The sequence below is a fragment of the Drosophila bipectinata genome, chromosome 4, assembly GCF_030179905.1.
Source record: "Drosophila bipectinata strain 14024-0381.07 chromosome 4, DbipHiC1v2, whole genome shotgun sequence".
Taxonomy (NCBI): domain Eukaryota; kingdom Metazoa; phylum Arthropoda; class Insecta; order Diptera; family Drosophilidae; genus Drosophila; species Drosophila bipectinata.
Window position 1 is genome coordinate 8,397,639 of NC_091740.1, and position 15,952 is coordinate 8,413,590.

General features: G+C 41.2%; 1 protein-coding gene across 9 annotated transcripts in view; it reads right to left on the bottom strand.

Moving 5' to 3' along the window:
- The window catches only part of Eph (Eph receptor tyrosine kinase), a 119,726-nt gene that overhangs the window by 61,750 nt on the left and 42,024 nt on the right, over positions 1-15,952 (bottom strand). For 8 of the 9 annotated variants that reach the window (XM_070282475.1, XM_043213527.2, XM_043213528.2 and 5 more), the window contains one exon: positions 14,373-14,553. The exons of the other annotated variant lie outside the window; for it this stretch is intronic. In XM_070282475.1, the coding sequence (XP_070138576.1) occupies positions 14,373-14,553 (181 nt within the window). The remainder of the gene's footprint in view (positions 1-14,372; positions 14,554-15,952) is intronic. 9 annotated transcript variants of the gene reach the window in all.

A 15,952-nucleotide genomic window follows, 5' to 3' on the forward strand; every position in this document is an offset into this window, starting at 1 on the left:
AAAACGCCGCTCTGAATGCCAAACTGGAACAGTTTTTCATGAGGCTCGACAGGATGATTTCCCTAGTAGAGACCCTAATGCAAGCAATGCTGCAGACGCGTCCACCCTCCTCTACCCTCCGCAATGCGAGCGCTTTAAATAGCCTGCTGGAACACCAATGGGATAAGCTCGAAAGCAAACGAGATCATTGCTTTCATAGAGCTTTACGAAATAGACATCCTTTTGTTGTCAGAAGTCCGTCTCTGTTCGCGGTCCACCCTCAGGATCCCTGGATTCACTTTGCACAAAGCCGATCATCCGGATGACCGGCGACATGGGGGCGCAGCGATCTTCGTCAAGTCAGCCATAGCCCATTAACTCTCTTTCACTCTTTCGGAAGAGTCAAATAAAAAAATAAATAATTGTTTTTATAAAGTTCGCAAAGAAAACATTAATACTCTAGCTGACTCGTTATCTAACCCCCAGTCTCCAAAAGAGTTATGGGAAAAAATCAAACACTTAAAATATTACACACAAACTTAACCCACACCTAAACTTTTTGACGACCAGGGTCATCAAATTTTTGTTCAGCAAATTGCAATAGCTCCTGATACCCCAGGCTGTATAAATTATAATTTCTCTAATTTTGAACTTGGATCCATAGGTAGAAAATACTTTTCTCCTAATGAAGTCTTAGACTTTCTCAAGACTCGTAACCCAAATTCTTCGAAGGGATTGGATAATATTTTTTATAGTATGCTTCTATCTTTACCTCCCGTACAAATTCAAAATTTTGTGTCCATGTTGAATGATATTTTTAACGAAGGCCAAATACCCGCTATAGGCAAAAAATTAAAATCGTACCTGTTCCAAAAAAAATTTGGATTCCTCTATCATTACTAACAATAGACCTATATGTTTGTTAGTTTTTAAGTGCCTTGAAGGTCTTGTTAAAAATAGCTTAGAAGAACACATTACAAATAATCAACTACTTCCTGATAGGTCTTACGCCTTCAGGAAAAACCGCTCAAATGCACAATGCATTTATGATGTGATAAACAATGTTGCTAATCTTATAGCCAAGGTTTTTCATGTTTTGGCAGCAGTACTGGACCTGAGCAAAGCCTTTGACTGTGTCAATATCTCCATTCTTTGCAAAGTTTTTGTTGATTTTGGTTTCAACAACCGTTACATTAATTTCATTATTGAATTTTTAAGAAAAATACTCCTGGTTTTGGGAAATTCCGAGGTCATTGTAAGCAAAGGAGTTAGTCAAGGAAATTGCCTCAGTCCTATTCTTTTAAACCTGTAAACAACCGTCCTTCATACTATTATTGACCATAAAAGTCTACTTTTTCAATACGCGGACGATTTTTTTCTTATTGCTTTTGACAAAGACCTCATGACTGCAAGAGAAATTCTTGAACAAGAGGTGAATCTTTTTAAAGAAACTTGTGATACGATTAATCTTACTTTTAATCTTTCCAAATCATCTGTGATACATTTTAACAGAAGACGTTCTTGAAATAATATGTGCAACAATCTAGTGATTAAGGAAGTTGACCATGTTATTTACTTAGGAAGAACCATTAGTACTAACAACTCCTCTATCAATCATGTTAGACACACGCTTGCTAAGGCGAATAAAACAAATATGTTTTTAAATATGCTTAGTGGATGCCGCTTCGGTATCCACCCCAGCTTAGCTCTTAATTTTTTTAAAGCCTTCGTTAGACCCAAATACGAATATGCATGCTCTACCTTTGCTAATGTCTCGAAGACTGTTACATCTAGTATCCAAATACATGCTAACTTCTACCTAAGAAAATCCCTTGGACTATTAAAATCCACTCCTGTAAATATTATTTACCACCTAGCAGCAGAACTCACTCCGAGTCGAGCTTTTGCAAGAGTAAGACGTGTTATTGGTGATTTATCAAGTGTATTCAAACATAAAACCCAAAGCTTTCGGGAAGTTCCTTCACTGTAGGACTGCAATTGTCCTACCTATCTTCACGTTAGCAATCCCCAAGTGAATCAGCTATAGGTGATTCCACAGTTTTTCTTTTCACAAGCACTGGGCCCCGGCAATTGCTGGTGGTCCACTGATCTCCACGAGGCGATCTACTGTTGAAGCTTTAAGCTTTCAACCGGTTTGTGTCCCATCTTAGTTAATTACTTAACTTTATCTGGAAAAGTTTTTGCTAATTGCTAAAAATGGATAAATCTAATCAAAAACAATCCATTGATTTTAAATCAATGAGGAACACTGCTGGAGCAACTCCCGCCGAACTACTAGCTAGTTTGCGAGACGGTCTAACGGACAGCTGCTTAAACGGTGGCAGTACAACCAGATGGGCTCCCACAAGCTGCATCACAACTTGTACTGTAACGTCCTCGATCACATCTCAAATGACGTTTACAACAAGCTCGAATGGCAGCTTGTGTTCCGCTGCATCCAGTACGAGGCATGATCCTGCTTCCATTAGCACACTATCATGCAACCCCACCCCAGGCTGGCAGCAAGTCACCGCTAAGCCAATCAAAGGTGCAGCTAAGAAGAGAGCAGGTACCGCTCTCTCTTCCAAGGTCAGTCACAAGAAGACAAGCCATACCGTTAATTCTGGAAACCGCTTCATAACCCTAAGCGACGAGGAAGAAATGGACGTCGGGCCTTCTACTTCGCAAGCCGCGATAAACCGCGCCACAACGAAGTGCGACGCAACTGTGCGGCCGGCAAAATCCCAAAATTCAAGCCCAAACAGCAGCACCGCAAGCAGCTCGATCTCCCAAGGTTCCAAGGATTATGGTTCCCGGTGTGGTTAGCTACTCTGCCTTCTGCAGAGAGCTGGATGCTCTTATTGGAGACTCTTACTCCATCAAAGCGCTAAACTCAGGTGACTGTGCCATTCAGACGTCTACAGGCTTGTTGCCAGACACTTCCGCGAAAAAGGAACTGTTTTCCACCACCACCAGCTGCCAGAAGACCGACCCTTTCGCATGGTAATGAGGAACATTCATCATGATGTCCCATCGGAGGATATTATTGAGTGCCTGCAGGAAGAGGGTCACTGCGTTCTGCGCATCTATACCCCTCGCAATAAGGTAACACAGCTTCCGCTTAACATGAGGTTTGTGGACATCAAGAAGGCTGACAACAACAAGCTTCTTAAGAACATCTCTGCTGTTTGCAGACACGTAGTGACCTGGGAGAAGCCACGCAAGCAATGCCATAGACGTCAGGAATACGGACATACAAAAGCATACTGGACACGGCATTACATCTTCAGAGAATTCGGTGAAAACCACCCTGCCCTGGAGTGCAAGCTTGGGAAGGACGACCCTAGGTGCTGCATTCACTACGGCAGCTCTCACGCGGCCAACTTTAGAGGATGCCGCAAATATCTACAAGTCGCATTTAAGCAAAATGCTCAATCAAGGCTCACAGCAGCCACAGAATCGAACACGTTTCCTTCAACCGATCTCTCACCCAACGTTGGTAAGGAATCATTTGCAAGTGTAGCCAGAAGAAACCTACCTATCCTTCACAAAGAGTTGGAAAATACTCCCCATCCAACACATTCCACCGAAAACGCCGCTCTGAATGCCAAACTGGAACAGTTTTTCATGAGGCTCGACAGGATGATTTCCCTAGTAGAGACCCTAATGCAAGCAATGCTGCAGACGCGTCCACCCTCCTCTACCCTCCGCAATGCGAGCGCTTTAAATAGCCTGCTGGAACACCAATGGGATAAGCTCGAAAGCAAACGAGATCATTGCTTTCATAGAGCTTTACGAAATAGACATCCTTTTGTTGTCAGAAGTCCGTCTCTGTTCGCGGTCCACCCTCAGGATCCCTGGATTCACTTTGCACAAAGCCGATCATCCGGATGACCGGCGACATGGGGGCGCAGCGATCTTCGTCAAGTCAGCCATAGCCCATTAACTCTCTTTCACTCTTTCGGAAGAGTCAAATAAAAAACTAAATAATTGTTTTTATAAAGTTCGCAAAGAAAACATTAATACTCTAGCTGACTCGTTATCTAACCCCCAGTCTCCAAAAGAGTTATGGGAAAAAATCAAACACTTAAAATATTACACACAAACTTAACCCACACCTAAACTTTTTGACGACCAGGGTCATCAAATTTTTGTTCAGCAAATTGCAATAGCTCCTGATACCCCAGGCTGTATAAATTATAATTTCTCTAATTTTGAACTTGGATCCATAGGTAGAAAATACTTTTCTCCTAATGAAGTCTTAGACTTTCTCAAGACTCGTAACCCAAATTCTTCGAAGGGATTGGATAATATTTTTTATAGTATGCTTCTATCTTTACCTCCCGTACAAATTCAAAATTTTGTGTCCATGTTGAATGATATTTTTAACGAAGGCCAAATACCCGCTATAGGCAAAAAATTAAAATCGTACCTGTTCCAAAAAAAAATTTGGATTCCTCTATCATTACTAACAATAGACCTATATGTTTGTTAGTTTTTAAGTGCCTTGAAGGTCTTGTTAAAAATAGCTTAGAAGAACACATTACAAATAATCAACTACTTCCTGATAGGTCTTACGCCTTCAGGAAAAACCGCTCAAATGCACAATGCATTTATGATGTGATAAACAATGTTGCTAATCTTATAGCCAAGGTTTTTCATGTTTTGGCAGCAGTACTGGACCTGAGCAAAGCCTTTGACTGTGTCAATATCTCCATTCTTTGCAAAGTTTTTGTTGATTTTGGTTTCAACAACCGTTACATTAATTTCATTATTGAATTTTTAAGAAAAATACTCCTGGTTTTGGGAAATTCCGAGGTCATTGTAAGCAAAGGAGTTAGTCAAGGAAGTTGCCTCAGTCCTATTCTTTTAAACCTGTAAACAACCGTCCTTCATACTATTATTGACCATAAAAGTCTACTTTTTCAATACGCGGACGATTTTTTTCTTATTGCTTTTGACAAAGACCTCATGACTGCAAGAGAAATTCTTGAACAAGAGTTGAATCTTTTTAAAGAAACTTGTGATACGATTAATCTTACTTTTAATCTTTCCAAATCATCTGTGATACATTTTAACAGAAGACGTTCTTGAAATAATATGTGCAACAATCTAGTGATTAAGGAAGTTGACCATGTTATTTACTTAGGAAGAACCATTAGTACTAACAACTCCTCTATCAATCATGTTAGACACACGCTTGCTAAGGCGAATAAAACAAATATGTTTTTAAATATGCTTAGTGGATGCCGCTTCGGTATCCACCCCAGCTTAGCTCTTAATTTTTTTAAAGCCTTCGTTAAACCCAAATACGAATATGCATGCTCTACCTTTGCTAATGTCTCGAAGACTGTTACATCTAGTATCCAAATACATGCTAACTTCTACCTAAGAAAATCCCTTGGACTATTAAAATCCACTCCTGTAAATATTATTTACCACCTAGCAGCAGAACTCACTCCGAGTCGAGCTTTTGCAAGAGTAAGACGTGTTATTGGTGATTTATCAAGTGTATTCAAACATAAAACCCAAAGCTTTCGGGAAGTTCCTTCACTGTAGGACTGCAATTGTCCTACCTATCTTCACGTTAGCAATCCCCAAGTGAATCAGCTATAGGTGATTCCACAGTTTTTCTTTTCACAAGCACTGGGCCCCGGCAATTGCTGGTGGTCCACTGATCTCCACGAGGCGATCTACTGTTGAAGCTTTAAGCTTTCAACCGGTTTGTGTCCCATCTTAGTTAATTACTTAACTTTATCTGGAAGAGTTTTTGCTAATTGCTAAAAATGGATAAATCTAATCAAAAACAATCCATTGATTTTAAATCAATGAGGAACACTGCTGGAGCAACTCCCGCCGAACTACTAGCTAGTTTGCGAGACGGTCTAACGGACAGCTGCTTAAACGGTGGCAGTACAACCAGATGGGCTCCCACAAGCTGCATCACAACTTGTACTGTAACGTCCTCGATCACATCTCAAATGACGTTTACAACAAGCTCGAATGGCAGCTTGTGTTCCGCTGCATCCAGTACGAGGCATGATCCTGCTTCCATTAGCACACTATCATGCAACCCCACCCCAGGCTGGCAGCAAGTCACCGCTAAGCCAATCAAAGGTGCAGCTAAGAAGAGAGCAGGTACCGCTCTCTCTCCCAAGGTCAGTCACAAGAAGACAAGCCATACCGTTAATTCTGGAAACCGCTTCATAACCCTAAGCGACGAGGAAGAAATGGACGTCGGGCCTTCTACTTCGCAAGCCGCGATAAACCGCGCCACAACGAAGTGCGACGCAACTGTGCGGCCGGCAAAATCCCAAAATTCAAGCCCAAACAGCAGCACCGCAAGCAGCTCGATCTCCCAAGGTTCCAAGGATTATGGTTCCCGGTGTGGTTAGCTACTCTGCCTTCTGCAGAGAGCTGGATGCTCTTATTGGAGACTCTTACTCCATCAAAGCGCTGAACTCAGGTGACTGTGCCATTCAGTGCAACTCCTCCGACGTCTACAGGCTTGTTGCCAGACACTTCCGCGAAAAAGGAACTGTTTTCCACCACCACCAGCTGCCAGAAGACCGACCCTTTCGCATGGTAATGAGGAACATTCATCATGATGTCCCATCGGAGGATATTATTGAGTGCCTGCAGGAAGAGGGTCACTGCGTTCTGCGCATCTATACCCCTCGCAATAAGGTAACACAGCTTCCGCTTAACATGAGGTTTGTGGACATCAAGAAGGCTGACAACAACAAGCTTCTTAAGAACATCTCTGCTGTTTGCAGACACGTAGTGACCTGGGAGAAGCCACGCAAGCAATGCCATAGACGTCAGGAATACGGACATACAAAAGCATACTGGACACGGCATTACATCTTCAGAGAATTCGGTGAAAACCACCCTGCCCTGGAGTGCAAGCTTGGGAAGGACGACCCTAGGTGCTGCATTCACTACGGCAGCTCTCACGCGGCCAACTTTAGAGGATGCCGCAAATATCTACAAGTCGCATTTAAGCAAAATGCTCAATCAAGGCTCACAGCAGCCACAGAATCGAACACGTTTCCTTCAACCGATCTCTCACCCAACGTTGGTAAGGAATCATTTGCAAGTGTAGCCAGAAGAAACCTACCTATCCTTCACAAAGAGTTGGAAAATACTCCCCCTCCAACACATTCCACCGAAAACGCCGCTCTGAATGCCAAACTGGAACAGTTTTTCATGAGGCTCGACAGGATGATTTCCCTAGTAGAGACCCTAATGCAAGCAATGCTGCAGACGCGTCCACCCTCCTCTACCCTCCGCAATGCGAGCGCTTTAAATAGCCTGCTGGAACACCAATGGGATAAGCTCGAAAGCAAACGAGATCATTGCTTTCATAGAGCTTTACGAAATAGACATCCTTTTGTTGTCAGAAGTCCGTCTCTGTTCGCGGTCCACCCTCAGGATCCCTGGATTCACTTTGCACAAAGCCGATCATCCGGATGACCGGCGACATGGGGGCGCAGCGATCTTCGTCAAGTCAGCCATAGCCCATTAACTCTCTTTCACTCTTTCGGAAGAGCACATACAAGCCGTCTCCATCGAGATATCTACAAGAAGAGGGAAGTTTAATGTTGCTTCGGTGTACTGCCCCCCATGCTGTCAGGTGGACGGAAGCAGACTTCACGACTTTCCTCTCCAATCTCGGAGATAAGTTTCTTGCTGCAGGTGACTGGAATGCCAAACACAGATGGTGGGGCAACTACAGGATGTGTGCCAGAGGCCGGACCCTCAGCTCTGTCCTGGCCAATGTCAATGTCGACATTGTAGCAACCGGAGAAGCCACATGCTACCCCTATCGTACAAACGCCACCCCCAGTGCAATTGACTTTGGCATCTCAAAAGGCTTCAGACAACAGCAGGTCACTGTCAGAGCACTCACCGAGCTATCTTCCGACCACCTCCCGTTGCTCTTCATAATAGACGAAGAAGCTCAATTCCATAAAGGAGTCCCCAAAATGCTACCTGCGCATGCAAACGTTGCCACTTTTAAGTCTTACATCGATGCTCACACCGTGCTCAACATACCAATAGCAACCTGCAGCGATCTGGACGCATACGTAGATAGCTTCACCTCTACAATTACTGAAGCCGCCCAGAGAGCTACGCCACCTCAGCGCCAATCTGGTCACCCATCTAATAGAAGGGCACCAATACTAACCCCGGAGGCAAGGGCACTCCTGGATCTAAAAAGGCACCTCAGAAGGCAATTCATTGCGTCAGGCGATCCTGCAACTAAGCAGCGTTTATCTAGCATTACTAATAGACTGCGCAGGTTGCTAGCGAAAACCCGCCAAAAGAACATCGATACCCTGCTGGAGGGAGCTGGCCCGGACAACTGCAGCGATTTTTCGATATGGAAGCTAACAAGAGGAATTAAAAGACAGCCACTTGTACAATCCCCAATAAAAAGCCACACTGGCCGGTGGCTTAAGAACGACTCCGAGAAAGCAAACGCTTTTGCGGAACATCTGTCTGCCACCTTCACTCCTTTTCAACTTTCAGACGCTTCACACCGCGATGAGGTTGCAAACTTCTTACGCGCTCCCTCTCAGCCATCGCGCCCCATCAGACACACCACGCCGCAAGAAGTCACGCTGCAGTTAAAGGCGCTCAATTTAAAAAAGACTCTTGGACCCGATGGCATCGACAATCGAGCGGCCAAGGCTCTTCCACCCAAAGGAGTGCTAGCGCTGGTGAAAATTTTCAACGCCATGCTAAGCCTGGGACATTTTCCAAGACAGTGGAAGCAAGCCCGGATCATCATGATCCAGAAGCCAAGCAAGCCACTATCTCGCATCGACTCCTACCGCCCAATCAGCCTGTTATCCACTTTCTCGGAAGTGTTCGAGCGGATTCTACTCAGCCGACTGTTGGAGCTACCACAAGTAGAAGGCCATATTCCTCAACATCAGTTCGGCTTCAGAAAATCCCACGGCTGCCCAGAACAAGTCCAACGCCTGGTCAACCACATCACCCATGGACTCGAGCATAAACTGCACACTGTAGGCGTCTTTCTCGACGTAAAGCAAGCCTTTGACAAGGTGTGGCACGAGGGCCTTCTTTACAAAATCAAGGAACTTCTCCCTACGCCCTATTTCGCCATCCTGAGGTCCTTCATTGCCGACCGAACCTTCGTTGTAGCAGTAAGGGACTCACGATCCAGCTTGACACACATTCACGCAGAAGTGCCCCAAGGAAGTGTACTTGGTCCGTTCCTATACACCATGTACACGAGTGATATGCCAGTTCCGTCGCACACCTAAGACGCCCGTATGCTTCTGGCTACTTACGCCGACGACACGGCCCTGCTTGCATCCCACACGTCTCAGCTGTCAGCCTCGGCTGCTGTTCAGGACTGGCTGAATGCAATGAAGCGCTGGACCAGGCAATGGAACATTGCCATAAATTGCAGCAAGTCGGCTTGCGTCACTTTTTCCCTAAGACTCGTGATCGACATCGTACATACGTTCAATGGTGACGCTATTAATAACGCCACCTCTCACTGCTACTTAGGTGTACACCTAGATCACAGGCTCATATGGAACACCCACATCACGGCGATCAAAGCCAAATGTGTTCGCAAACTACAAAAGCTCGACTGGCTCCTGGGATCCAAAAGCCTCCAGCTTTCGACGAAAGTTTTGCTGCTCAAAGTAATCCTCACGCCAACCTGGACGTATGCGATCGAGGTATGGGGCACCGCATCCAAGCACCAGCTAAACAGGCTGAGGGTAGTGCAGGCACGTGCTGCTCGACGGGCATCCGGACTTCCCTGGTATGTGACAAACCAGGCCATCCAAAAAGACCTACGCCTTGTCCCGGTGGGCGACCTCCTAAACCAACACAGCCGACGGTACTCGGACAGGCTAACGAGTCACCCAAATCCACTGGCTAGCAGGCTGGCCGACCCGCAAACTCTTAGGCGCTTAAAGAGATTTCACCCCAGCGATCTGTCTTCCCGTGTTGTTCAATAATATTGTAAACTAATGTAAATAACTGTAAATTATTGTATAAAGTCTAGGCCCATATCCCATATGTACCATATTCACCCTACCTTCTAAGCACCCGGTTATGTTCAAATGGTTTTGAACGATTCCGGCGACTAAAATAAAATTTAACTTGTTTAAAAAAAAAGCAGCAGAACTCCCCCTGCCTATAGAATGAAATTTGCTACAGCTAAGGAATTGGCTAAAATTTTAATTTTTAAATTTTAAATCTTAATCTCCCAGCTGCTTTACTACTTTACTACCACTTCGCCGCCAAAAACACTAGTTATATCAAAACATACTTAGAATTTAAAGACATTTTTGATTCTTTAACCTATGTAGATTGTTCATTTTCTAAGCCTCGGTTTTTAACAGTTGATTCTATTTTTTTTAAGGGTTCTTGCCATAACAAGAAATTTAGCAGCCCGTGGTGGACATTCTATTTAGAGAAAAACATAGTTTATTAACTAGCCAAATTTCGAAATAATTTACACGGATGGCTCTATTAGAGATAATTTCACTAGGTGTTCCTTTTATCATGTCAATAGTAACCCAACTAAAAGCTTTTATATGAATAAGAAGTTCTCTTCACTTATTGCAGAGCTTACAGCCTTAGAGAAAGCCATTGAATTTGCAATTGACCAACATATTACAAGGGTAGCTATCCTAACGGATAGTTTGGGTGCTATTCAAGCACTTCAAAAGCAGAATTCTTTTAATCGCATTGTGGCTGAAATACTCAAAAAAATTTATAACAATATATTGGTTATTCAACTACATCATATTCCGAGCCATTCGAATATCAAAGGAAATGAAGTTGCTGACTCTGCTGCAAAAAACGCCAATACCTTGGGGTCCTATATAAATATCAGATACACGATCAATGATGCTATCACTCACATCTTCAACAGAATTAAAACTGATTGGGAGCGCGACTATAATTCTTTTTGCATAGAAAGGAATAAAGGATACTGTCTTCTATATCCATATACCTTACCCAAACCTTGGTTCCAATCGGAAAACTGCAATCTTAATAGATTGCAGATCAAACAAATTAATAGAATCCTCAGCGGTCATTCTTTTGATAAATAAACCCTATACAAACTAAAAAGTCCATGACAGTCCCAACTGCGATTGCAAATTCAATACAATAGAAGATATTTCACACATCATTTTAAATTGTTCCAAATACGATAATATTCGCAGGAACTTCCCGCTCCTTCTAAAATACGATAACATTTATTGATTTTTTCTCAAGAATCAGTTGAAAATTACAGCTCAATAACTTCATTAAACTGGCTAATATAGATTTATAAGGCGCCTTTTAACTTTTTTATGTCACTGGAGATAATTAATACTATTAACTATGGATAACTATTAACAACCAGCATGTGCATGTATTAACACGGTCACTTTAAATAGTTGACTATCGCATCTATATTCATTATCGTTTATTTCCCATCCACATCATCAAGCCTCAAGTCATATTAATATAAATAATTTTTTCGCATTGTCATAACAAGGAAAGGAATTCTTCCCCCTCTACTGAGCTGGGAAGTAACTTAATTTACAAAAAAAAAAAAAAAAAAAAAAAAAAAAAAAAAAGTCACAACGCCCCTTCAAGGTTGAGCTCCATCCAGAAAGCAGGTCGCTGAAGAAGATCGAAGTCCACCCAATCTACACGCTGCAATATTTTGCATCGGATAATCACTGTTGAAGAAGCAACGGTCCAGTGCAATGCCAAGAATAGACTAATGACTAATTGCCAAGAATAGTGTGTAGTTTAGTCTGCAGGGACGCCCAAAACTCCGTTTACTGCCCTACAAACAAGGGCAGTACCGTGAAGAAATGTGGAAATTGCGGAGGCAACCCTACCGCAAACTATAGAGGATGTGTGGTGTACAAGGAGTTGAAGAGTCGCATTGGACAAGCGGCCTAACTTACAAAGCGCTCAACAGCTACATAGGCTTCAGAACATGGTAATACAGCAGCTCGTAGCACAACAGTCCAAATAATCTATGCAGGATCTACGAATATCAATGTGGAACGTCAATGGTGTCTCACGACATAAACTAGAATTGTCATAATTCTTGACCGAAAACCATGTTGACGTTATGGTACTGGTAAAAACGCATCTTACAAGTAAATACAACTTTCAAATAAGAGGCTATACAATCTACCGCACAGATCATCCGAATGGGAAAGCCACAGCGGAACAGGAGTTCTAATCAGAGAATGGATCAAACACAGTTTTCACCAAAGGTTTGCAACAAACTTCTTACAGGCCGCATCGATACAAATTCAGTCATGTAACGGAAGCTTTTTCCGTTAGCATGCCCTCCGCTTTTACTAAACCGTATGCAGATCCCTCAAGCTAACGGAGTTAGCACCAGTAACCTGGCGTAAGCACATCGAATGCAAGATGCACCTAAAACTGAGAGCCAGCAGCCTCCACTGGATCACAAACTAACGATCGCCACTGTGCCTGGACTACAAGTTACCATTCTACAATTAAGTCCTAAAGCCAATCTGGACGTTGCTGTGGGGGGCACCTTGTTCCAGAGAACGGCATGCACTTGCACAATGAGTACACACGAAAAACACCGAGTATTTTAGACACCCGAGTGTTTTTCGTGCACGAAGTTTTGGGTATAAGTAGTTACAATGCAAGAAAGTTAGGGTGTCTGGAAGTTTTTCGTTAAAACCGGATATATATCGCAAACATCGGATATAGTTGGTCGATCCTTATGATTACAACATAATAAAATCAATTAATTACAATTAAAGATCTAAAAAAAAAGTCCCAAGCTTCTATCTTCAAAAATACGAAAGTTGTTATTTCTACCAAATACCATTTCCTATCGTTCAGTTATATGGCAGCTATAAAATATAGTCGGACGATCATTATGAAATTCGGATCAATTAACCAAAAATAGAATCTATATAAAGTTCCTACTTTCCATCTTCAAAAAAACGAAATTTGGGTCATTTCCCATTGTTCAGTAATATTGCAGCTTTAGGATATATGTAGTTAACCGAAATATTTATGAAATCTGATATGTCGTATTATTTTGCCAAATATGGCACTCATGCAAAATTCGAATGAATAACAGGCTGCATGTGTCAATATCATTGTTTTGTTTACGACTCCTGGTTAAAAAACTATTAGCAACATGATTTTATGATGGTAAGTTTTCTTAAAATGGTACGAATTACTTCTCAGTGATTACTTCTCAGTGATCATACCAAAATAATAATAGACGGATATAAAAGAATAAAAAGTCCCAAACTTCTATCTTTAACAATACCAAAGTTGGTATTTCTACCAAAAACCATTTCCGATCGTTCAGTTATATGACATCTATAAGATATAGTCGGCCGATCGTTATGAAATTCGGTAGGTCGGATCAACTGACCAAAAATATAATCTGTACCAAGTTCCAGCTTTCTATCTTCAAAAACACGAAAATTGGGTAATTTCCGATCGTTCAGTTGAATGGCAGCTATAGGATATAGTCGGCCGATCCTTATGAAATTGGGCATGTCGTATTATTTTGCCAAAAATAGCTCTCACCTAAAGTTTAAACTCTCTAACTCTAAAAACACCAAAGTTATACCATTTCCGATCAATCAGTTATATGGCAGCTATAGGATATAGTCGGCCGATCCGGGCCGTTCCTACTTATATACTGCGTGCAAAGGAAAGAAGGGTGTGTGCAAAGTTTCAAGACGATAGCTTTAAAACTGAGAGACTAGTTTGCGTAGAAACAGACAGACGGAGAGACAGACGAAAATGCTCATATCAACTCAGAAGGTGATCCTGATCAAGAATATATACTTTATAGGGTCGGAAATGTCTCATTGACAGCGTTGCACCCTTTGGACAAAATCATAATATATTTTTATATAAATATATAATATATAAAAACCTACACCTGCCTAGATCTCCAAATTCTTTGTTAAAGTTTGTCACAAGAAATTTATATTCTGGCTTGTTTGTGGGACCTAAAAAGCAATTATGGAAAAGTGGAAAAGTCCTCGCCCTCACAGCCCACAAAAAACAAGAAAATTTAATATTTCGCTCGTTTTTAAAAATAGACCTTTTAAATGAAGTCCCAAATAAATGAAATTTATGTCGGTTCCAGTGGGATGTAACGACTATTTTAGCGGGAGCAGGAGCGGGACTAGTCCGAGCGGGATGGAACGAAATCATCTTGTTTGATATATTTATGCAGATATAGTTTCAAAAGTTCCATAAAGATACCTAAGCAAAATAATTACATAGGATTTTATCAAATTGGATCTTTTATCAAATAATTTACGTACGGTAAAATTTAATCAAAATTATCATTTAATCAATTTTTAAATATGTACCTGGAAATAAAGAACAGTCTCGTATTGTAAACTGAATTTCAATGTATAGTCGATTTGCAGGACCCCGATCAATAAACGGTGACCAAAGCCAGTTGTTGACATTGTGGTATGCGACATCACAAACGACGTAGCTCCTCCAGTTAATGCCTTTTACGAAATCAGTAAATGACTCCTCAACCCACTAAAATTAAAAAAAAGGTTAATTATATTATCATTTGAATGCGTTTATTTTATTTTATAAATACAGTGGCGAGCCAAATTGAGTGCCTGTTTACGACTCAGACTTTCGTCACCCACAAAATCATAATCATACAAAAAATCTAAAAGTTTTTTTTATTTTTGTATATTGATTGTTTATTTCTTAACCCTTTCATGCTCAAATTAAACTGGGAACACATAGAAAATATTTAACGCTTTAGGGGGGACATCTGAGTAACATTTTTAAAAAACGGAAAAAGTTTCAGGGTCTTAAAAATAACATATCATAAGATAGAGTCCGTCAAAAGTGTCGAAATTTTCCATTCTTCGACGATGCCTCACAGTAAAGATGGGCACGGGCCAGACTCGGGCCTGACACCAAAAGCCCGAAAGGCCCGAAAAGCCTGATAAGCCCAAATTGTTTTTGTAATTACAGAGATAAATAGACAAAACTACCGATATTTTTTTACGATATTTTGAGTTATCGTGCCATAGGCCATATCAAAGATTATAAAGTACATAGATGGGACATCAGGGCCCAAAACGGTCAACTTTTTGCGTCGAGCTTGTTGGTGAGTGGGGAACGCACATGCATACGATTCTATTTTTAGAACTCTTTACATGTACCCGTCAACAAAAATGTGAACCTATGTGTGTATGTGTGACTGCTCGCACGACGGAGTAAAAATGTTTTGGCTTCCAAATTTCAATTTCAATTTCTCATTTCTGTTTTCGATGCGCCGATGTGGTAGTTGGTAGAAGAAATAGTATTTTTGATCGCCGCAGATCGAGACAGGATGGTAGCGTAGAGTATGCAATGCATAGAGTAGTAACTCTATGTTTAATTTTTCTGTGTTCAAATCCTCGTAAGGACTTTGAACTTTTTCTTTCTTTTATAATTATTATTTTTTTTTTTCTTTAATTGTAAAATTTTTCTTTAATTTTACAATTGTTAAATTGTTTAATTCTTCATTATAATAATAAATAAAATAATTAATAAAATAATAAAATAAATTCAAGGAATTTATTTATAAATTCAAGGAAGGCTAATAAAATTTCAAGGAAGTCCTTCCGGCATTTTGTCATCCGACACGTCCGTCACTTATTTTTACTTTAATTGTTATAGAATGCAATTAAAAATAATAATAATAACGTAAAAATTAAAAGTAAAAAAAAAAATAATAAAAAAATAAAAGTAAATATAACAAGAATCATAAAACTATAACTTTATCAAAATCGAAACAACCGCCCGCTAATGAAGTCGAACCCAGGACCCCGTGAATAAGAACCACGCACTATCCATCTAGTCCACCCTCGAAGTTGATTTTAAGATACTTAAAATTGGTGTTAAAGGAGGCGCGATAATCTATACCAAAAACAGA